Here is a 21,404-nt window from a genome sequence, read left to right on the forward strand (position 1 = left end):
ACCTTCCAGTCAGCATGGCAGCTTGGTGGGCAAGCCCCGAAGGCAGAACAACCCCACCATTTTTCTACACACCCCCACCCACTGTTGCCGTATTGGACAGTGGGAGAAAATAACTGATGACTGGGTTAAACTTCCCCCTCCCCACCACTACCTTTCTCAGCTCCCCAGCTCCCCTATCACCCTGCTGTTTCTCAACCCTCTTATTTTCACTATAATGAAACACTACTATTTTTTCCCTTTTAGTTTTTGAGACATCTTCTCACATATTGTCCAGAGTAGCCTCTCAAAGTCCTAGAGTGAAGGAATCCTCCGATCTCAGTCCCCTGATACCAGGAGTGGTCACCACCTAGCTGGCCTCTATGGTCAGTGTCTTTCTTTCTTCATTATGTTTCAAACTGTTGTGATCTTCTCTTTATTCACACATTTCTACCCTTCCTCTGTGCATTTTTCTAGTCTCGTAGTACTAATTGGTCTCTACATGTCATGACCATTCACAAATATCTTAGCACTATTCCTTGCAAGGTTCAAACTCACATTGCCACTACAGATATCTACCAGGCAAATTCATCTGAGGGCAAAGGGGAGTCCTCAAAATCATCACCTCTCAAATGCATTCTCAAATCAGGCACACCCTCAAATCATCTTCTTACCAAATGTAATAGTGTTGTTCAACTGAAGTTTGATTTATTGCAAGGATAACCCCCCCAAATCCACACTTTATTCATTCCTGCCAATTTACCACCTCTAAACTCATCCCACCTGGCCATGTTTCTCTTAGCTCAAGTGGAATTATTTCCTAACCAGTCTACAGCAAGAGCTGCTCAAATTCTCTAGGACCCCAATAGTATTAGCCCGGAACTACATGATGCCCCCTCCCCACTGCAGTCAGCATAATATATTCTACTTAAATAGTGCAATGCCCACTTCCAAATCCATGATGACTTCTAGCCTGGCTTCCAAGGACTGTCACTGTCTAGCTCTTACTCATCTCCCAAGTAACACATCTTCCCATGCTTGTGTGCTGCTGTCATTTCTGCCTAGAGGGCTGTCACCTCGTATCTATCACATCTCACCCCTTGCCCTAGATAGGTCCTGAAAGATTCATTCAGTGCCCACATCTTTCAGGAAGATCTTCATCTGGACAAGTTGTTCTCTCTCTCTCTCTCTCTCTCTCTCTCTCTCTCTCTCTCTCTCTCAGGGGTGATTTGAGGAGTATATTAGATCGGTTCCAAGGGGTAAATCTTCAAGGGAAACTGAAACTTGTCTCACTAGGAATGTAAATAAGGTGGAGGAAGCATGCTAACCAAGAAGTCTTATTCATGAAGAGGAAATACAAGCTGACGGTGCCTGGGAAGCAGTGGGCTGTACCGAGCACACTGCACTTTCTTCTAAGGAGGGTGGATTCTGCAACTTGAAAGCCCTTGCTTTGTGGACTAGAGAATTCCATTTGGGGCCTGGTTCTAGACCATCTAGAACAATACAGAGAGAGGGGCAGATCCTTCCCCCTTTCTCTGAACTGTAGTAGCTGTCTCCTCCACACAAAAGCAGAAACATTCCCATCTCTGTGCTGGCTCCTCCCCTCCCTCATACTTCCATCACCAAACAGACAGTTCTCCATTCCAATCTGTCTTCACAAAATGGCTATCAGGTGATGTTCTGAGTTCTGAACCTAACTTACTCCTACGATGGATCTGTGCATTACTTCACAGATGAAAATAGTAGTAGAGGCAGAATAGCTAAAATCCCCCGGGTCCCACATCACTGAAGCTGGCTCTGAAATTAGCAGCCCAACTCCAGCAAGGATAACTGGTAACTGTGCTGCCCTTGACCCCCACAATAGCTTAGACCCGCTCCAGAAGAGAAGTTGGCCAAAAGACAAAGATTCTGTTTTCTTACCTCTCGAGTTCCACCATTCCCCCATCCCCACTTTTCTGTTGCATTCATTAAGCCTTTGGCTCCCAAACACACTGTTGGCAGGCTAAAGTGCAGCGCAGTATGCTGAAGGGACTTGGAGATTCTTTGTATTTATTGTAAAGTAAGAAGAAACTGCTGTATAATGAAGGGAGACAGAACCCATTTGTCAATCCTTCATAAATCCCTGGAGGTTTAATTGCACCTATGAGAGTTCAGGGTAGGGTAATCTCTGAAACAGCTCACAAAACTCACTTCTCTTGGTGATCTGGAGCCTCCTTCCCGGAATGTTGGTTTACATCTGAAATTAATCTGCCATTTGAAAAAAAAAACAAAAAACAAAAAAAAAAAAAAACAAAATATGTTATGTTAGTGATGAACATCAAGTTGAATAGAATTACCTGAAACCAAACAAACAAAGAAACAAACAATAGTGGTAAACATTAACACTATAAAACAAAACCCACACGGAATAAGGAATCTATTTTACTCTCTCCCTAGTCTCCTTACAGTGGTGCTGAGCCATCTCACACCTCCAGCCCGCGTTCTCATTGACGGAATCTAACTTTAAATAAAAACGCTGCTGGCCTGTGAGCCTGAGAAAGCACAAAGAGAGGCAGAGGCAGAACACGCAGCAGCTGAACCTATCCAGTTGACTTAGATTTTGAGAAGTAGAAAATATAAACCTGACAAGTTCTAACTGCTGCAATAACCGTTCAAACACAAATGGACAGATATTCACTGTAAAGGGACTCGACACTGCCTTCCACAGTGGGTGGACGTGTCCTCGTGGCCACTCTGGCTCCTGTATATACTGAAGTGGAGTGGGAATGAGAAAGAATATGTTTAAAGTGTTAGGCATGGCAGTAAGATGTATGTTGGCAGCAGCTGGTGGTGCTGGTGATGCTAAGCAAACGTGCAGAGCGAAAACAGCCCCGTATTTACCAGGGCAGCATGGGCACACGGGTAACATGCAGAGGCCTCGCCTGGACACGGAGTAAGCTTTAAAAATTAGCGCGGCAAGCCGCTCTCTACTGCAGATCTTCCATTCCCCCAATGACAAAGGAAGAGACTATTCAGAACCCGCTTCTGGAGGCAAGACTCCACCTTCGGATGCCACTCCCAGCTCGCTGGCGCCTGCTGCACCAGCAAAAACGCAGCTGGTGAGGTCTGCGTCGGAGTCTGGGAGGTGCCTTCCGCTGGCTCGGCTCTCTCCCTTAGAGCTACTTTAGGGAGATGTGAACTCACAAAGAGAAACATATGGAAGCTACGATCTTAAAAAAGCGTATTGCATTTTTTTCTTCCTTTAAAGGAAGAAGAGAAAACTCATGCACGCCAAGCTTGCCCAGCAGTCAGACGATATAATATCAAATTAAACTGAGCGACACAGTAGGAGGAACGGCCTTTATGTATTTTATTGTCATTGTTACTCTGATAATCATACTGAACTCACAATTTTTGTTTTTGCTGTTTTCAGGGGTGTTGTTTTCAAAAAGTTAGAAATTGACACCAGATCTTGGCAAGTAGCTGCAGTGAATAGACTTCTCAGCAGGTGGCGCTCTTACCTTCTCGAGCTGCTCAATGCAGGCTGTGTGCACCACGATTTTGCAGACCGCACACTTCCTCCTGAGAGCGGATTTCTACAACATTCAAGTCAAAATACAGGAAGGAAAACGTTAGCAAGCTCTGCTAGAGACTTCCCTGGTATGAAACAGACTCCATAAATTATGCAAAATTGTAATTACTTTTGTTACTGCGCAATTTGAAAACCCCGAAACATGTCAGGGTAACCACCCATCTGCCTACCGGCAGTGACCTAGATGGCTTCTTCAAGAATGAAAACAGTAATACCTATTACAACCAGAGTTTATAGTACAAACCAAGCTCTTTATTCTGTTACACCAGTTTTAAGCGTTACTTGAACAATGAAGTTTTCAAACTTTTTCACACTTCCATTTACATTTCATTTTCACTCAAGAGACAAAGTCAAGTATTCTCAGGTCTTAGGTACACTCAAACATTCCATCCTTACTATCAGAGGCTGCGTCTCAATGGCTGGTTGCTTTAAACTTCTGTTCTAGGCACAAATCTATTCTGTGCTATTTGGGTTGCTACCCGAATCTTCAAGAGATTATGAGTCTGGACTCACACCCAGGAAACAACAAGGACAGTAGGGGCTACGAGTAAGAATACAGGTCTTACTCTGTGTCCTCATGGGTGTGTCACAGGTGGCATTTAAGCTTTATACCCGTATGGAATAGGGAAAGCCCTTATCTATCCCTGCTTCACAGATGAGAAAACCCTGTCCAAGATCTGACAATTAGGGCACAGCACACCCAATTTGTCTGGCTCCTAAGTACCATACAATTTGGCCTTGATGATCTTGGGCATGTGTTTAAATTCAGAGCAAATTTAACCACTTTTCCAGGATCTACTTGTCCCCAACAAGTAAAATCCCAATGGTGTAAGTGCGGAGATGACTGTGTGGGCTCCAGATGTCATTCCTGCCAGCATCATCTAGAGGCCCCTCTAGGGATGTGCAGAGGCTGCTGTGAAGACAGGCCTGAAGGAAGAGCTGCCTGGTAGTAACCAACTCGACAGGAAATCCAGTATGCTCTGTGCAAGGATCTTAAACATTCTAAACACTGGGAATATTTCTTTTCTCCAATAGACTATTCTTCAAACCAGTGTTTCCTTCCCTCAGGTGATAAACTGGAATTACATAACTGATGAGTCATTTAATGGGTTAGTTGGTATCCTTCATACTAAGATACAGTTGTTTTGAACCTAACACAGTATATATAAACAATGTGTACACTGTATGTGTATATATGTGCATATATGTATATATGTATGTCACAGAAACTTACAATAACAAGAGATCACCAGAGAACACAAATGAGAAAGGCTGGGAATCCCTGTGCATTTAGAAGGCGTCAGTGTAGGCTGCTGGCAACCTGTGTCTGATAAGTGGCTTGCCTACCAAGGAAGGACAGTGGAGCCCAGAGGTGCAGGCAGGTGAGGAGCACAAATGACACTGCTGTGAAGAAAGAGCCCTGGATGCATGGATGGATGGATGGATGGATGGATGGATTATGGATGGATGGATGATGGATGGATGGATGGATGGATGGATGGATGGCAGCCCTGGTCATGCTAGAGGAGGCAGAAGGAAAGAGATTCTGCTATAACTAGTTCCTCTATAGTTCCATCATTCAACTCTGGACATCAGCCTCTATGGACACCATTGATACCTGAGTGGACAGCTACCACTGAGGTGCACAAAACACTACAGCAATTACACTTGTAGTAGCTGTGTTTATGGCCTCTTAATGTGTGACCCCTTTTTGGCTTTGGTCTTCCTAATATGATATAGAACAATGCGTATGTTTGGCAATCAACTAATTAAAAAAAAAAAGGATAAGGAAAACTAAGACACCTAAGGATATTCAAAGTATCTTGCGCTACAACCAAAAACAGAAGGACTAGGGAAGAACAATATGAAACCGAAGAATCATAGCAATAGTAGTAGTTATAGGACAGCAGCAGCAATAGTAAAATTTGACTGCAAATTTTCATAACTAGAATGCTCATAAACAAATAGCCATTGTTCTCCTCTTTCCTACTGATATTCTGGCCAGATTTCTGCATGAGCACACCTAAAGAAAGTACTTGGGATATCTGAGTCATATTGCTAATGAGAGTTGCTGTGACGCTAAGGAAACCGAAGCTGATAACCATTCATGTCCCACTACTCACCTCATCCATAAGAGACTGCCCGACACACATGTGAGGCAATTCTCAAAATACTCAAAATGTGTGAACATTTAGGATGGATTTCCAGCACCATGATGCTTGGAAAGCATCCTCCTTATCAATGAGGCTGCCTCCTCCTGCTTTTGTGTCTTATTGTCCTCTCTTTAGTCTATGGAGCACCAGGAATTCGAAGAAGACACTGTGTTATTAGGCTCCTCCTTATCTGCTTTGATCCCAAAAGACATTACAACAACACCCCTTAGCTTTAAACATACCACATAAAAAAAATACTAGGCTTGGTTGTGATACTAGGCTTGGTTGAGGCGTATTAAGTGAAAGCTACCATCTCACGGTAAAAAGAATGAAATCTGAGTTCTATCTCTGGTTCTTTGCAGTGACATGACTTTCTGACCTGTCTGGAAGCGAGAGCACTCCATAATCTTGTCCCCTCCCTTAAGAGTTACTCCAACTGGGCCTTTCAATCACCTAGCCATGGGTCCACCTCTCAGGTAAATAGATTTGTGTGAACACATGTTAAGGAGATGGGAAGAACAGTTATCCCTTTAATGAGATGATATACTTCTCAGAAGCCCCTCCTCTAATACAGATGCTTACCACTTAACCTATGTACGTTCCTGAGTCCTAAAGCTGTAGCTTTTTCTTTACTTTTGGTCTTTTTCAGATCCTGCCCAGAAGCATACATGTGTTTTCCCCAATGCTCTAGGTTTTCTTTCTCTAAAGTTTCCTTCCACCATGCAACTGCATTTCAAAACAGGCTGGCTTTCTTAGACCCAAAAGGCATGACTTTCTCTCTTCTTCTTTATCTTTCTCCTCCAGGAAGTTGCCAAGGTTTACAGTTTGCTTGTCCTGTTGTTTTTCTCACAAATTCCAATAAAATTTTCCTCCAGCTTTCTTCCAGTTCCAATTCTAAATTATTTTATTGATGAGACTAAGAACTCACACAAAGAAACCCCAATTTCTCCAGCAATATGTGGAAGAAGATAGGAAAAGCAGCAAGAAGTAGGATCAGGAGGTCATGTGTACTCATTGAAACCAGAATACATACCTCCTCCTTTCATTGACTTCCATGTCAGAATGCTGAGTCAAAATAATTTCCTGGATTACAGGAGTGTAAGAAACACACACACACACACACACACACACACACACACACACACACATATTTTCTCACATTTCTGGGTTATGTAAATATATAATATCATTCATCTCGATTAATTCAAGCATGAAATCTATGGATGACAACATATGAAATAAAGTGTTAAAGTCCTAAAGCTAACTTTATGTAAATAAAACATAAATTTAAAATGAATTTTTAAAGAACTTCTTAAAATATGCTAAATGCTTCTGGGTCTTCTGATGCAGAATACCCAAACCATAATCTGGACTCTTGTTCATGTAATTTATTGTACTACAAAGATCAGTCAGTTTGCCTTCTCCCCTGGCCAGACCTCCCTGCAAGCCACTGCTCCCATCAGCTTCCTAAGTGACAGCTTCTAAACTTTCAATCTGGAAAAGTAAAAAGTAATTAATGTTTATAACCCTAGTGGCTCTTCATTATCATCCTCATGAGACTTAGAATAAGCCTGGGAGAAGGTACCTTTGGGTTCATGTGTGAGGATGTTTACAGACAAGATAAGCTGATACAGGATCAACAGTGGGTATCACTTTGCCTGAGCAATATAAGGCAAAAGTAGGGTTGCCTGCCCACCCACCAGCCTGCACCTTTTTCTTCTGGAATGCATGTGCCCTGAGCTGCTGCCTCTATCCTCACTTGTCTTCAGATTCTAGCTTTTTTTTTTTTTTTTGACCTTCTTTTGTAGACAACACCAACGACTCTCCAGGAAGTTCTAGGTCTCTGCATTGTGGATTGTAAGCTACTGGGTACAACATCCAGGCAATCAATGTCAGACTACCTAGCCCTATCACATAAGCCAATCCAATAAGTCCCCTTCCGTAATACATATATGAGAGAGAAAAAGAATATGTAGTACACACACACACACACACACACACACACACACACACACGTTCTATCGGTTCTGTTTCTCTAGAGAACCCTGCCTGATACAATAATCATATACAAAGCTAAGTAAGTTCTCAATGACAGCCCAAGGTCTTTTCCCACAGTGGTAAATATAAAGAACATGGTTTTATCTCTTCCATTAGTAGAAGCTGTTTCAGTGAACCCAACATGTTAATTGGTGACTTCTTAGTTTATGTATTAGACTTTTCCAGACAAATACCAGAGAGAAACAGTCTAAAGAAGGAAAATTTTATTTTGGCTCATGGCTTCACAGCTTCATTCCATGGCCTCATTTTGATGAGCTTTTGTTGAGGCAGTGCATCATGACAAAGAGGCTCGGTGGGGCACAGCTGCCTGCTTAACAGCAGCCAGAAGCAGAGAGGAGGAGACAGGATATACCCTTCAAAAGCACCACCCCTAATATTGGCTTTCTCCAATTGAACCCTGACCACTAGCAGCTCATTCAGCAAGCGCTCTCACACATAGTCCAACTGCTTCTCCAAAGGACCTCTCCCTGAGAGGTGAGCGCTCAACATGAGCCTTCAGCAGACTACTTTACATTCAGCCACAGCAGTTTATGTGTCTGGGTGTTGGCCTCTGAATTGTTGAAACTCATTTATCATAGCCAAATAGCAAGTTTCTGGACAAACACTGCTTGAAACAAATAGAAATTTTTGCTTAGTTATGTTGAACTTCTTTGTTTTGAAGATTTAAACTGAATACAGGAACATGTTTGAATCTAGACTGCACTCTGTGGCTCCAGTTTGCAGTACTATTCCTAAGGCTGTGGAGCATCTACAAGATGAGATGAGACCTGGCTGATAGAACTGAATCACAGAGGTCAGGCCTTTGAGATCACTTCTGGCTCACATCTGTTTTTTTTCGGATTCCCGGTCTACCGCTGTGTAAACAGCCACCAACACAGACTCCTGTCACTTGACTGATGGACTGAATATTTCTTTCCTCCATTATTTCTGTCATGCATGTTCATCACAGCAACACACAATTACCAATACAACAGGAAATACAGCATGAGTTCATAAAGCGCATAGGAATCTGGACACATTCCAAACACATTCACCATTCACGTTCCCCCAGCAAAAATCTAATTGAAGCCAACATTTCTTGGTGATAATTACAGCCCTATCCCACCTAACTATGTCTCTTGGCTATAACTCCCTGGTTTATATTTGGTACCAAAAGACAAACAAACAAACAAAAACTGAAAAGACAAAACCCCCATTTTCCTTCCTTTGAGTAAGAGACAGGATTTCTAGCAAGTTATAATGAATATCTGCTGGTAGTTGATAGAGTTTTGCAGAAAGAAGAAGAAAGGAAGAGAGGGAAGAAGAGAGGAAAGAAAACGAAGAGAGGAAAGGAAGAATGGAGAAATAAAGAAAAGAAGGAGAAGGGAAGGAATATAAAACAAGACTGGAAAGAAGGGAGAGGGAGAATGGAAAGGAATGGAAGTGAAGGAGCAAGGACAGTGATTTAACGACTGTTTGATAGGTGTAGGATTTAAGAGTGGATCGACACCATCTTCCTGCCTCAGGTACTGAAATAAAAGGTTTACAAACCTCAACAATCTAAGTTTGAGCTCAAGAAGCAAGTGTCACAAGACTAGCTGCCCTCTTCCCAGCACGGCAGACACCCAAGCCTGATCTCTCCTTAATGATGGAACACGTTATCCTGCACACACTGACTGCAGACCTGCTGAAGTCTTAAGACCTGACTCCACCTGCCCTTGCCCATCTCCGTCACGAGTGGAGAGGGCAGCTGAGAGGCCTGCATGACAGCTCTTTCCCTGCATCAGCAGAAATTGGGGGCCATGGGTCACCAGCCTCCTCTGGTCATTCCCAGGACACCTGATCATATACAATGTGGAGAAGAGCTACTTCTGCTGATCTTTGCTTGGGAGCTGTGAGGAGGCTTTGGTGAGAAAGAGGTGATTGGCCTGAGAAAGCACTCCAGACAGGAACCCACAGTGCTAGGAGCTTGGCGAGGTATTTAGGACACCATCAAGATCTACTGATCCTGGCCCAAGAAAGAGAGTGATAAGGAGGCAGCTGGTGGAAGTAGGGGTGGGAGTAGGGGTAGGGATGTGCCAGAGAAGATTTACCTCCAAGATACCAAGATACCGAGTCCCCATGAATCAGTTCCTCCGCCCCTTGGCCTTCCTAGATCAGAAATTGAGGAGAACTGGGAACCAAACAAAAGATACAGCAATCCAGCCAAGTGGTGAAAGCGGTTCCCACACCCCAAGCCACAGACCACGAAGCCTAGCAGTGGCAGCACTGGTGGCAGGGTGGAGAGAAGAACTCACACTCCCATGAGACTGGTGTAATCCTCTTTTTGTCTCTGGGCCAGAGGCTAAAGGAGGCTTAATAAAGCCTTTAGAATGCCAGGAAGATATTATCCTTTAAGAGAAAACTGCATCTCTGTGCAACGTAAACAAAATTTTGTTGCTGTATAATTCAGGGTACAAGAAAACAAGAGTTCTTTGATTTATTTTAATTTCTGATTAGAAAAAATGACAAGCATACTTGGCAAGTCCTGCTTCTCTGGGGAACCTGGGATGCAATCTGTAAATTGGCATTGGAAAAAATGAACACTGACATTATCTGAAAGTCCCATTTATGTGGCTTCATAGCCCAAGCTAAATCTCCATCATCATTCTTGGTGTCTCTTATTTTCTATGCACACAATACAGAACTTTTTAGAAAAGCCAGGAGGGCAGTCAGCTGGAATTCTAGCATACTGCCATGACAGGAGCTCATGCCATCACCAAGTCTTTGTGTGACTCATGACCTTAGACAAAGGAGCACATTTCCTCAGGAGTCTGTGACTCATATAGCAACTCAGAGGTTGCCCTACAATTTTTGCTGTAGGACGTTGGCTCTAAGTTAGAAGTTGCCAGCACTCATCCTAAATCACGCTGGTCACGCTAAAGAGGATGCCTTCATCCATCACTACTGTGGGAAGCAACGAACTGGGAAGTATCCTCTGGGAAGAGCCCACGAGGGTAATGTCTCTCAGAGAGAGCTCTAGCAAATACCACAGTCATTAAATGATACCCAGAACTCCTCAGAATATGTGAGAGAAAGGGAAGCGGGGACAACTGGATAGTGGGTGGAGAATTAGAGGGGTGTACGGAATCCCTCAGACCATGTTCATTAAATAACAATGCACCTGAGTCCCCCTGTGCCATGGTGCTCTGATGTGTCCCTACAGAAGTAAGTTCCCCAAGTGGCTGTAACAACATGTTGAGTACTGGCTTTTGCAAACAGATCACCAAAACCATCATCATGTGTGCACCACAGGGAAGGGGTCATGCAAACCATAAAGAGAAAGAAACCCCCATCATCTGGGAAAAGTTGGTAATACACTGGTCAAGACAAGATGAACTTGAGAAATAATGCCATCTAACAGGGCAGAGCCATGCTATGTCTATATCAAAGGAATGGTTCAGATAAGAAAAGATGTTACATAGAAGAGGAGGGGGCTCAAAGGCTGATCTAAGGGACTCAGTGGAGTCTTGATTTCAGCCTTAAAAGACAGACATTTGGAAACTCCAATACATTCCAGTAGGGGAAGACCTCAAATCCCATTTAGGAGCAACTACTGGCTCCTAACAGGAGAAGAGGCCAATTCTGGTGTGTCTGCTGGGCACAGAATTGCTTGGCTCACAGGGGCCTATTTCCATGTGTTACCAGACACGATGTTTGGAGGCTGGGTGTGAACTCAGTACAGCAGCCCAGGTGGGTGGCGACCATGTGGGAGGCAAAGCTCAGAGGCATGAGGACAGAGGCCCATCTGAAGAGTAGCCAGGGTGCCAGACACGGTTTCTTTTGAATCATGATTTCAGACTTCTCAAGGCCTTTGGCCCTGCTGCTTTGGGCCATGGTGTATCATAACCATGCATGTGTGGTGATGGTGGCTGCTGGGAAACAGAAGGAGACATGAGGGACCAGGACTCTTCAAAGGCAAGTCCCCAGGGACTCATCCTCCTTCCATTAGAACCATCTCCAGAAGGCCTGTACCACCTCCCCACAGAGCCATGTGCTGAGAGTCCAAATCTTTAACATGAGATTTTTTTTTTTGGGGGGGGTTGTATCCAAACATAGTAGTGACTGAGAACAATAGCTCTTTCTAGTCTACCACTAGTCTCTGCCAAGGTCGGTACTCACCTCTCACATTTTAACCCTCTTTGCAATAGAACAATCTGTATTCTGAGATGGCCTCTTCCCATGCCTTGGTCAACTTCACTCTAAAGTACACCTGACTGACTGCACATCTTGTGGTTTCCTTCCGGGCTGTGGCTGAATTGCCTTGGAGTATTATGATAAAATCCATTTAACATGCACTTCTAGCACTGTTTTGTTCCTAGGAACATCAGCCAAGCACTCTGCTTGTGAAGTGTCTGTGTTCCCAGAGGCGCTTCTGCTGAATAGCCTCAGGTCTTCTCAGAAATCTTGAGCTGAGCCAGGACCCCTCCCTGAGCTGATGCTCAGAAGGGCAGACTTGCACAGCTGCCTAAGCGACACAAAGGAATAAAGAAGAACAGCACCTTCCCAACATTGTGTGGACACAAACTAAAAGTGCATCATTCCCGCAGCAGCCAGTATATCCCATAGTTCTCATCTGAAAATAAAACCACCCAGATCGTAGAAGACAAAGCCAAGGGAGGCAGTGGATTTTGTGAGCTAGCTGACTGCAAGGATAGAAAGGGGTTACTTTTCCTTCCCTTGGGAAGTGACCAACCTGGACTTACCAGCGAAGCAATTTGGTAAGGACCAGACTCCTAGAACTGTGTTGATTGAAAGCTGATGGCTGGTTAGCAGGAGTACCCAGTCCTGTCTCCAGCACTTGGGATCAAAGAAAGCTACCAGGACAGTGGAGGTACAGAGAAACAGGAACGTGTATCTCAACAATCTGCTCTTATATTACAAATCTCACTCTTTGAAAAATAATTTGGGAGTGATTTTTTAAATTTAGTTTTATTTTATGTGTATCGGTGTTTTGCCTGCATGTATGTCTGCGTGAGGGTGACGGATCCCCTGAAACTGTTACAGACAGTTGTCACCTGCCACATCGGTGCTGGGGATTGAACCCAGCTCCTCTGGAAGAGCAGCCAGTGCTCTTAACCACTGAGCCACCTTTCCAGTGATTGATGCTGGTATGTTTAATATGTTTTAGTATTAAAAGGATGGTAAGTACATGCAGAATACTTGGCCAGTAGCAGCCCTCATATAAACACCGTGTGTTGTACTATAATGTGTATATTATAACGATACCTCTAGACCTGTAGCCTATGCCATGCTTGGATAAGCACATTCTTTGATGTTTATGCAATGATGAACTCACCTAATGATTCATCTCTTTCCAGAGCATATCCTTGTCATTAAACAGTACAAGACTGTAGTACAGGGATTCCCTGGTAGACTTTAATAAAAAGCTACGACATGAATCCCCGGTCTTTACCCCTACCTAAAATTCAGGTCCAGTTATTGAGACATGGAACAAGTAGTGACTTTTAAGTATTGCTTATGAGAAGTGTGGAGAATGGCCCTGTAACTGTGCGTGAGTTGTCACAGGGGAATAAAGTGGTATCAACACACAGACATCAGAGATAGAGGTGGAGATGGTACACCATTGCTTTCTGTTCCCCTCCACTGACTGGTCCTAGGTGGCTGTCCTTAGGTAGTCCTTCTCCTTCCTCTCACACATTCCATGAGGGAGAGGATTTTAGCCCAATGAACTCAAAGAAATTCCTGAAGAGTTGTAGTCCCCTTCCTACCTCTCCTCTTACCCAAGAATATCTCATATTTTTATGACCACTGTTACTGGCTATCTCTGGATGTTATTGCTTTCTGATATTGTTTTCCTCCTACAGCCTGGAATCTGTTTGCCTTTTCTTTCTTCTGCATATTTGCTTCTCTATGTTTCATGAAAAGTCTTGTTTTATGCAGTCACCAATTACAAACTTTAATCACAGGCAAACTTTTGCTATGTCTTTGGCTCTGTCACCATTGCTTTTTGTGGGGTCTCTATGTTAGAGTTATATGTTCTGTTGAAAGCTTGATTGGTACTACAGAACAAAGCTGCTATATGGCTCATAGGGATTTGAATGAATTGATGATGCATGTAAAAAGTGCTGTGTGGACATGCTTACATATATATTATTACAATATGCAGACACCAATAAATAGGGCTTAAAGAGGCCCCCATCACACACATACACACTCAAACACACACATTTATTTAAGCACAGAGATATATTTGATAATGGCTGCATGTATTGCAAAGGTCATAAGGTATAGAAATTAATGGGAAATGGTGTTCTGAGGTCATCTCAATGGTTTTCTCGTTTTCCAAGTAAGCACATCATGGACATAGCAGAGATTTAAGGCTTAAAACTCAGTAAAAATTATATAACTTAAGCTTCAGTCCTTGTAAATGTGAAGTACCGTATGCTATTTTTCTTGTTACACAGTTATTAGCTTACTTTGTAGAAACATATATATTTTATAAAGTTCACATGTAAATGTTTACAACCCCTATTAAGAGGTATTTGCTTTAATATATATTACCATGACTACTTAGAAAACATGTCAAGAACTCAGTGGCCAGCTCTTTGATAACCCCCGGGGGTGGGGGCACAGCCTTAACGGGCCACAGAGGAAGACAATGCAGCCAGTCCTGTTGAGACCTGATAGGCTAGGTTCAGATAGAAGGGGAGGAGGACCTCCCCTATCAGTGGATTAGGGAAAGGGCATAAGGGGAGAAGAGGGAAGGAGGATAGGATTCGGAAGAGATGAGGGAGGTGGCCACAGCCAAGATACAAAGTGAGTAAATTGTGATAGACAGACAGATAGATAGATAGATAGATAGATAGATAGATAGATAGATAGATAGAAAAAGGAGAACATATCAAGTTGGGCAGTGGTCATAAAACTTTTGATCCTGGCACTCAGTAAGTAAAGGCAGGAGGATCTCTGAGTTCAAGGCCAGCCTGATCTACACAGTGAGTTCCAGGCCAGCCAAGGCTACACAGAGAAACCTTATCTTGAAAAACAAACGAGAAAAAAAAGAAAGAGAGAGAGAAAGAGAAAGAAAGAAAAAAAGAAAGAAAGGAAGGAAGGAAGGAAGAAGGAAGGAAGGAAGGAAAGAAAGAAAGAAAGAAAGAAAGAAAGAAAGAAAGAAGGAAAGAAAGAAAGAAAAAGAGGCAAAGAAAGAAAGAAAAAGAGGCAAAGAAAGAAACCATGTCTTGGGGTGAAGACATGTACTATAAATCCAGCCCCTTGAGTCATTTTAGAGATAAAGGAACTAAGACTCAGTGGTGTTAGTCAACTGGCTCAAGAAGGACTAGGCAAGTCCCTTGCCTGTCACTGTGTTAGATTTCAATTATTTTTGCTGTCAGTGGTCAATTGGGGAATCCAGACAGATCAGGAAAAATATACATGATTTGATAAATTAGTTTATTTACTCTGTTCTCTGTGGAAGAACTTTTAGCAATCACTGTCACCACCTGTAAGCCGATGATGAAATGCAGCCTCCAATACCCAAGAAAACTAAGTAAACGGGTTTCAGTAGGCAGAGCTCTGGCCACAGAAGGCAGCAGTAAGGCTCTCCAGACCCTTAAAATAGAAATTTAGGCATCCCAGCTTGTACATGTGATGACATTTAAATATCAGAAATGTCAAAGTTGATCGCATGACAAGTGTCTGTATGTGTATGTCTTTCAACAATCATGTCACTAAATTCACTTATTCTTTCACCGAAAACTCATTGGGTGCCTATGCAGCGAAAGCACTTGCTCTCAGTTTTGGAGAGCCAAGAAGCAAGCAAAATGGAGGTTTACAGTCTAGCAGTGAAGACACACAAATGAGTAACAGGACAAATATTTGTTTAACTATGAGGGAAAGAATAGAAGAGGAGCTGACCCAAAGGACAGCATGACTTTGACAGAGTTGGTTATTTCACCATGTAAGAGCTTGACCTCAATTTTCTTCAGTGACGCAAGCACAGCTGTTGACTCTGTCACTACAAGCCTATTACACTATGGGATCGTAGTGTCTTGAAGCCACTCAAGATATACTTGGGCACTCAATGTCTTTGAACTATACCACTCATGGTAGAATGATTATAGTGATTCTTCTTATGGAGTATTCATGGCTTTAACACAAGGCTGCAGACATTATGTTGTACAATTATTAAGTGAAAAAGAAGGAGCCAGTTGTATGTAATGCATTCTGTCCAGATGGGAAACTCACGCTTAAAGAACATGAAAACAATACTGAACATTATATTACTCAAATCCTGGAAATTTCAGCACCTAGATTAAAGGCTAGATCATTAAGTTTCAAAATCCACCCAGCTTGACAGCACCCTTCTCTTCTTAAATGAAGGTATCAAGACATGCTTTTCCATTTCCTTATGTTTTAAAATAATTCCATCCTACTCTAAAAGGCAGGAGCAACAACAGCAAAATGTTGCTATAAGACAGAGATAAGGGACTGGGGAGATAGCTCAATGGATAAAGTGGTGGCTGTTCAACTTCAGGGACTGGAGTGTTGTTCCCTGGAACCCACATAAAGCCAGGTATGGTGATGATGCCTCTGCCCAGCACTGCCCAGGAGACACACTAATCTTGGGATCCCAATGGTCAGCAGTTTAGACAAATCATCAAGCTTCAGCTCTATAGGAGGCTCTCTCTTAAAAAAAAAATACGGTGGAAGCTAAAAGAACAATAAAGGAAGACACCCAATGTCAACCTATGGCCTCTGCACATATAATTATGGCCATGAATATTGGGGGCCATTTAGGCAGAACAGCAAAACAGCTTTAGGACTCATGGAATTGGACCCACCAGTTGGCACAACCAAGATATATATGCCTTAGAAAGGCAGAGCCCCAAGGACTATGTGTTCTGAGGACTTCAATTTGTTATGTAGCATTCCTCCTCTTGTTGCCTTCGGTCTTCACATCCTTCCTAATCTATGAATTGTATGAAAATTCTAAGGGGGTTCCAGTCCCTCCCTGGGCAGTATCATTGGCACATTCAATAATAGTGCTTGATCTTTTTCAAGTATTGCTGCTGGATTTGTGATTCATCCATCACCCACAGAAAGGACTTAGAAGTGTAGATTGTTAGCAATGACCACAACCTCTAGAAAGAATTTGGAGAAGTAGACTGTTAGTAAGGTTAGGTTAAGATGTCTTTATTAGTGGCTCTGATGTAGAAAATCTTAAAAAATAATTTGACGTTGAGGAAACAAGCACAATGGCAGCTGACAGGCACTGGCTGATGTAACTTTCTTGCTAAAGCTGGGCTGGTGATCAAGATGATGATTAATTACTTTTTTCTTTTTTAAATAATTTTATTTTATGTGCATTAGTGTGAAGGTATCAGATTCCTTGGAATTGGCATTACAGACAGTTGTGAGCTGCCATGTGGGTGCTGGGAATTGAACCTGGGTCCTTTGGAAGAACAAACAGTGTTCTTAACCCCTGAGCCATCTCTACAGCCCCGATGATTATTTTCTTATACCCAATTTTGCCCTCAGCTTCCTGATATGATTAATATAAAATTGTTAATGAGTAGATGTGCACCTTGAGGATTTCAAGTAAAAAAAATAACTGTTTTTATATAAAAGTTTATATTTGTTATTCTTTTAAGATTTAAAAAATATTTTATAAGATCATTTTAAGATAAATAATATAATTGATCCTTTGTTTATAACTGTAAATTGTAGCCTACCAGGAAAGAGAAACTGGCTGAGAAAATTATTTGTTTGCATACACTTTGCTACTCTATAACAAGTTGTTTAGTGTATGTGCGTTCTTAGGAATAATTTGTTTCTTCACCTGTACATAAAAGGTTTTTCATAAGAGGTATTAGGAAACATACTGTGTTTGTTTGTTTGTTTGTTTTTTAGTCATTCACTAGAAGAAAAATAGAATATAGTCACATTGTAATTTTTATCATTCTTGTTGGAGTTTTGCTCCACCCACAAATGAATGTAAATGTATATGTGGGGTGTTTGAAGCTTTGCTCCATCCACCAAATGTGTGTGTGTATATGTATATATGCAAAGCGTGTGTGTACGTATGTATGTGTATGTGTGAAGTTGTTTGAGCGTGTTGAAGCTTGCTTCATCCACTAAGTGTGTGTGTGAAGGGGGAGGGATATATGATTCTTCTCCTCATTTTTTGCCAGCTCCCAAAGAGTTTCACATAGGCCACAGTGTATCAAGCTTTATTCCCTCAGAAAAAAGTCTGCTGAGCAATCAAAAATAACCGATTCTATGCCTGGTCTCAGTTTATCCTAACCTGATGAAGCTGACTTTCAGCACATGCACACACAAGTACACATGTGAATTCCTCCCTACGTAAACACAGAGAAACAACAACCTTGGAGGCAGGTAATAGCAGTAATAGCAGATCCAAATACTATACCAAAATTGAGTGTCTCAGAGCAACAGGAGTATTTTTTTAATTTTATTTAATATTCAGACATGCATATAATGTATTTGAATCAAATCTACACCATTCCCTCCCCTTTCAATTTCTCCTCTATCTCTCCCACCACTTTCCCTTCCCAATCTCATGTGATTTCTCTTTTAAACAACAACAACCACCCATGACCACCATCTGAGTTCACTTAGCACTGAATATAAGTGCCTGGTGTAGGACCATCTAGTGGAGCCTGGGGAGTCTCTCCAGGGCCACATCTCTGAAGAAAATGGACTCCATTTCCCCTGAACAGCCATCACTTGCCAACAGCTGCTAAACAGGGGTAGGACTTCATGAGCCCTTCCCCCTGTACATGCTGGGAGTTTGACTGGCTTGATCCTTTACAAAAGTCTTGTACATGTAGCTCCAGACACTGTGAATTCATGTGCGACTGAGCTACCATGCCCAACATATACTCTTTTGCTGCAGACATCTACTTCCTCTGTCCCTTACTAGCTTCCTTCTTCTTCCACAGTATCTGTGAGCTTTGGGAGGAGGGGGTGTGATACAGACGTCCCATTTAGAGCTGAGCACTCCACAGGCTTTCATTCTCTGCACATTGACTAGTTGTGGATCTCTGTGTTACTCACCATCTAAGTGAAACCCATGCCTGGTACCATTAACCGGGGAAAAAAATGGTGGCTGGCTAAGACAACAGCCCGATTATATTATTATGCTAAATGACATAGTAACAACCTGCCCCTAAGTTTTCATCTCCATACCCACAGACTGATATGCCTCTGAGCCTCTATCAGCAAAGTTTATTTTTGTAGTAGAAGGTGATAATACAGAAACCAGCCAGTCAGCATGCAGAAAGAAAGAGTATTGCTAACAGTCTACTGTTCTTGGCATGAAAAAACTCTGAAAAGGGGAGAGCTCTGTGCATTTGGGTGTGGCCTGGGTGGCATGCAAACACAACACTGAATTGGATTCAAGTTATCTTTATCATTAAGGAACAGGATTATATAATATTGAGCAAAAACAGAACCACTTCATGTAAACACAAACCCCCATACAAACACAAAAATAGCCTCAATCTAACATTGCCTTTAGAGATGATTAGTTACTCAGGGTCTCAGACTCTTCACAAACAGACACACACACACACACACATGCATACACAAGCACATAGACACACACTCACGTACATACACACATTGTGGTTCAACATAAAAGTTTAATATAAAGCTAAAATAGCTGCACAAAAATACAAGAAGAAAAGTTTGAAGCTGTTAGGATGATTAGGATGAGGTTTAACCTTTTACTTTTCATGAATGAGAACTGCCTAGTATGAGCATCCTTCAGGGTTATTGTTATGAGTCAGAGATAAGCAAGAGTCCCAGAAAAACTGCAAAGCATCTTGGGATCATCACTCAAGCAAATTTCTGCTGAAGACTGGGAGTCCATGAGATGCTGGCACGTGTTATGAAGGGTCCCATAATCCCTCCTTCCCTCAGTGAAGCAGCAACTTTGAGCTTCCTAAGACCAATGAATGTATTAAAGGTATTTAGTGTTTTATTACAAACAGGATCATTTCTGCAAACAGCAAACCCTATTTTTGTATGTGACTTTAATGCTTTCTAGAATATGATTTGGAAGTGAAATGGACTGTGCAAATGGACAATGGAACTACTGATCCAGGTCACCTAAGTAACCGAATCTTAATAATCTCCAGACTTCACACCCTACTTATCCTATAACAGCCTCTCCCGTGTTAAATAGGCTGATCAGTAGTACATATGGGCAGTATTCTGTACAAATATCAATTGTAACACCCATCACAATAGCTGCGACAGTAGCAGTGGTTAACAGCTACTGCAGATGGACCATCTCTGTGTTATTCTAAACATACAAATGGGTGATCTCATTGGCATGTCCATCCATCTTCCACCAGACACACAAAGGACAATGTCACTTCCCTTCATGGGAGACTCCACTTCCTTTTTCCCATACATATCCACTGCAAAAGGTAACCAGTAGTAGAGAGTCTGTTTATGAAAATCTCTCTGTAAACCATTGTTGCTTCTGGCTCTGCTTTCCCTGAGTCATCTTGATTCATTAGACCCTCCGTATCCTGATAGAGGAGCAGCCTCTGGCAGACTGCAGCCTTGGCAGTCCCTGGCTGAGTCAGCTTCAGACTGGCACCCAAACAATTCTAAAAGCTGGCTTTGCCTCCTGGACACTCCTACCACACAAACACATGACTCTAACAGCCTGAACTGACTGCAGCCCAGCTGCATGTCATGTGGATGTGGGTCATCAATCTGCCAGGCTGGACAAACCAACCTTTGTGTGTAGATCGATCCCAGAGCAGATCACATGCAGGTGAGGCTTTGCTTCGCTTCTAGTAGAGCGTGGGTACCTTAGTGGTAAAACCTGCCAGGCCTGAATACATAGCTGGAAGGACAGTCCACAGTAACACATGCTAGGCCACAATTCTATTGTTCTTCTTACTGGAACAATACACGAAGAGAAATATAGCCAGACTAAGTTCATGGTCATTGTCTCATGTGTGGTGTGTGTGTGTGTGTGTGTGTGTGTGTGTGTGTGTGTGTGTGTTACATACATTTGGAGGCCAGACTTGAACCTTATGTATCATTCACTAGAAGCCATCCATCTTGGTTTTTTTGACCCAGGGCTCACAGACTAGGAGAGACCAGAAAGCCAGAGATCTGCCGGTTTCTAAACATATCTACCACATCCTGTTTGTTTGTTTGTTTGTTTGTTTTTCACATGAGTGCTAGGCATCAAACTCAGGTTCTCCTGCTTGCAAGGCCAGCCCTCTACCAAGTGAGATATCACCCCAGACTTCTCCTTGTACATTTGAAGCACCAGAAAGGTAAATGTTTCCTTTATATATGCCAGATGGTGGCTGTCCTTGCTGGCTTCTTCCAAGTCTACTTCAAGAACCCAAGGCCATCGTATGAATGGATGTCATAGTACCCTATGGCTGAACTGATGGGGATTCTGACACTCCCCCCAAAAGACACACTCTATGAGACATTATGTCCCATAATGAAATACTTTGATTTGTCACATATGGTTCACCCATTCATGGCCTAACGAAAAGACAAAGATCACACATAGGAGCAAAATAAAGGTGACAGCTAAACAGACTTATCCTAAACATCAGACCTTGTTAAAAACCAATATATGACAAAATAACTATCTAATTCAA

The 21,404-nt window shown here is 42.4% G+C and overlaps 1 protein-coding gene across 9 annotated transcripts in view; it reads right to left on the bottom strand.

Moving 5' to 3' along the window:
• Dgki (diacylglycerol kinase iota) overlaps window positions 1-21,404 on the bottom strand; it is a 453,496-nt gene that overhangs the window by 252,987 nt on the left and 179,105 nt on the right. For all 9 annotated transcript variants that reach the window (XM_021638217.2, XM_021638216.2, XM_060380194.1 and 6 more), the window contains exons 4-5: window positions 3,477-3,551; window positions 2,167-2,223 (exon numbers count right to left, since the gene is read on the bottom strand). In XM_021638217.2, the coding sequence (XP_021493892.2) occupies window positions 2,167-2,223; window positions 3,477-3,551 (132 nt within the window). The remainder of the gene's footprint in view (window positions 1-2,166; window positions 2,224-3,476; window positions 3,552-21,404) is intronic.

This window comes from Meriones unguiculatus, chromosome 3 (genome assembly GCF_030254825.1).
Source record: "Meriones unguiculatus strain TT.TT164.6M chromosome 3, Bangor_MerUng_6.1, whole genome shotgun sequence".
Taxonomy (NCBI): Eukaryota; Metazoa; Chordata; class Mammalia; order Rodentia; family Muridae; genus Meriones; species Meriones unguiculatus.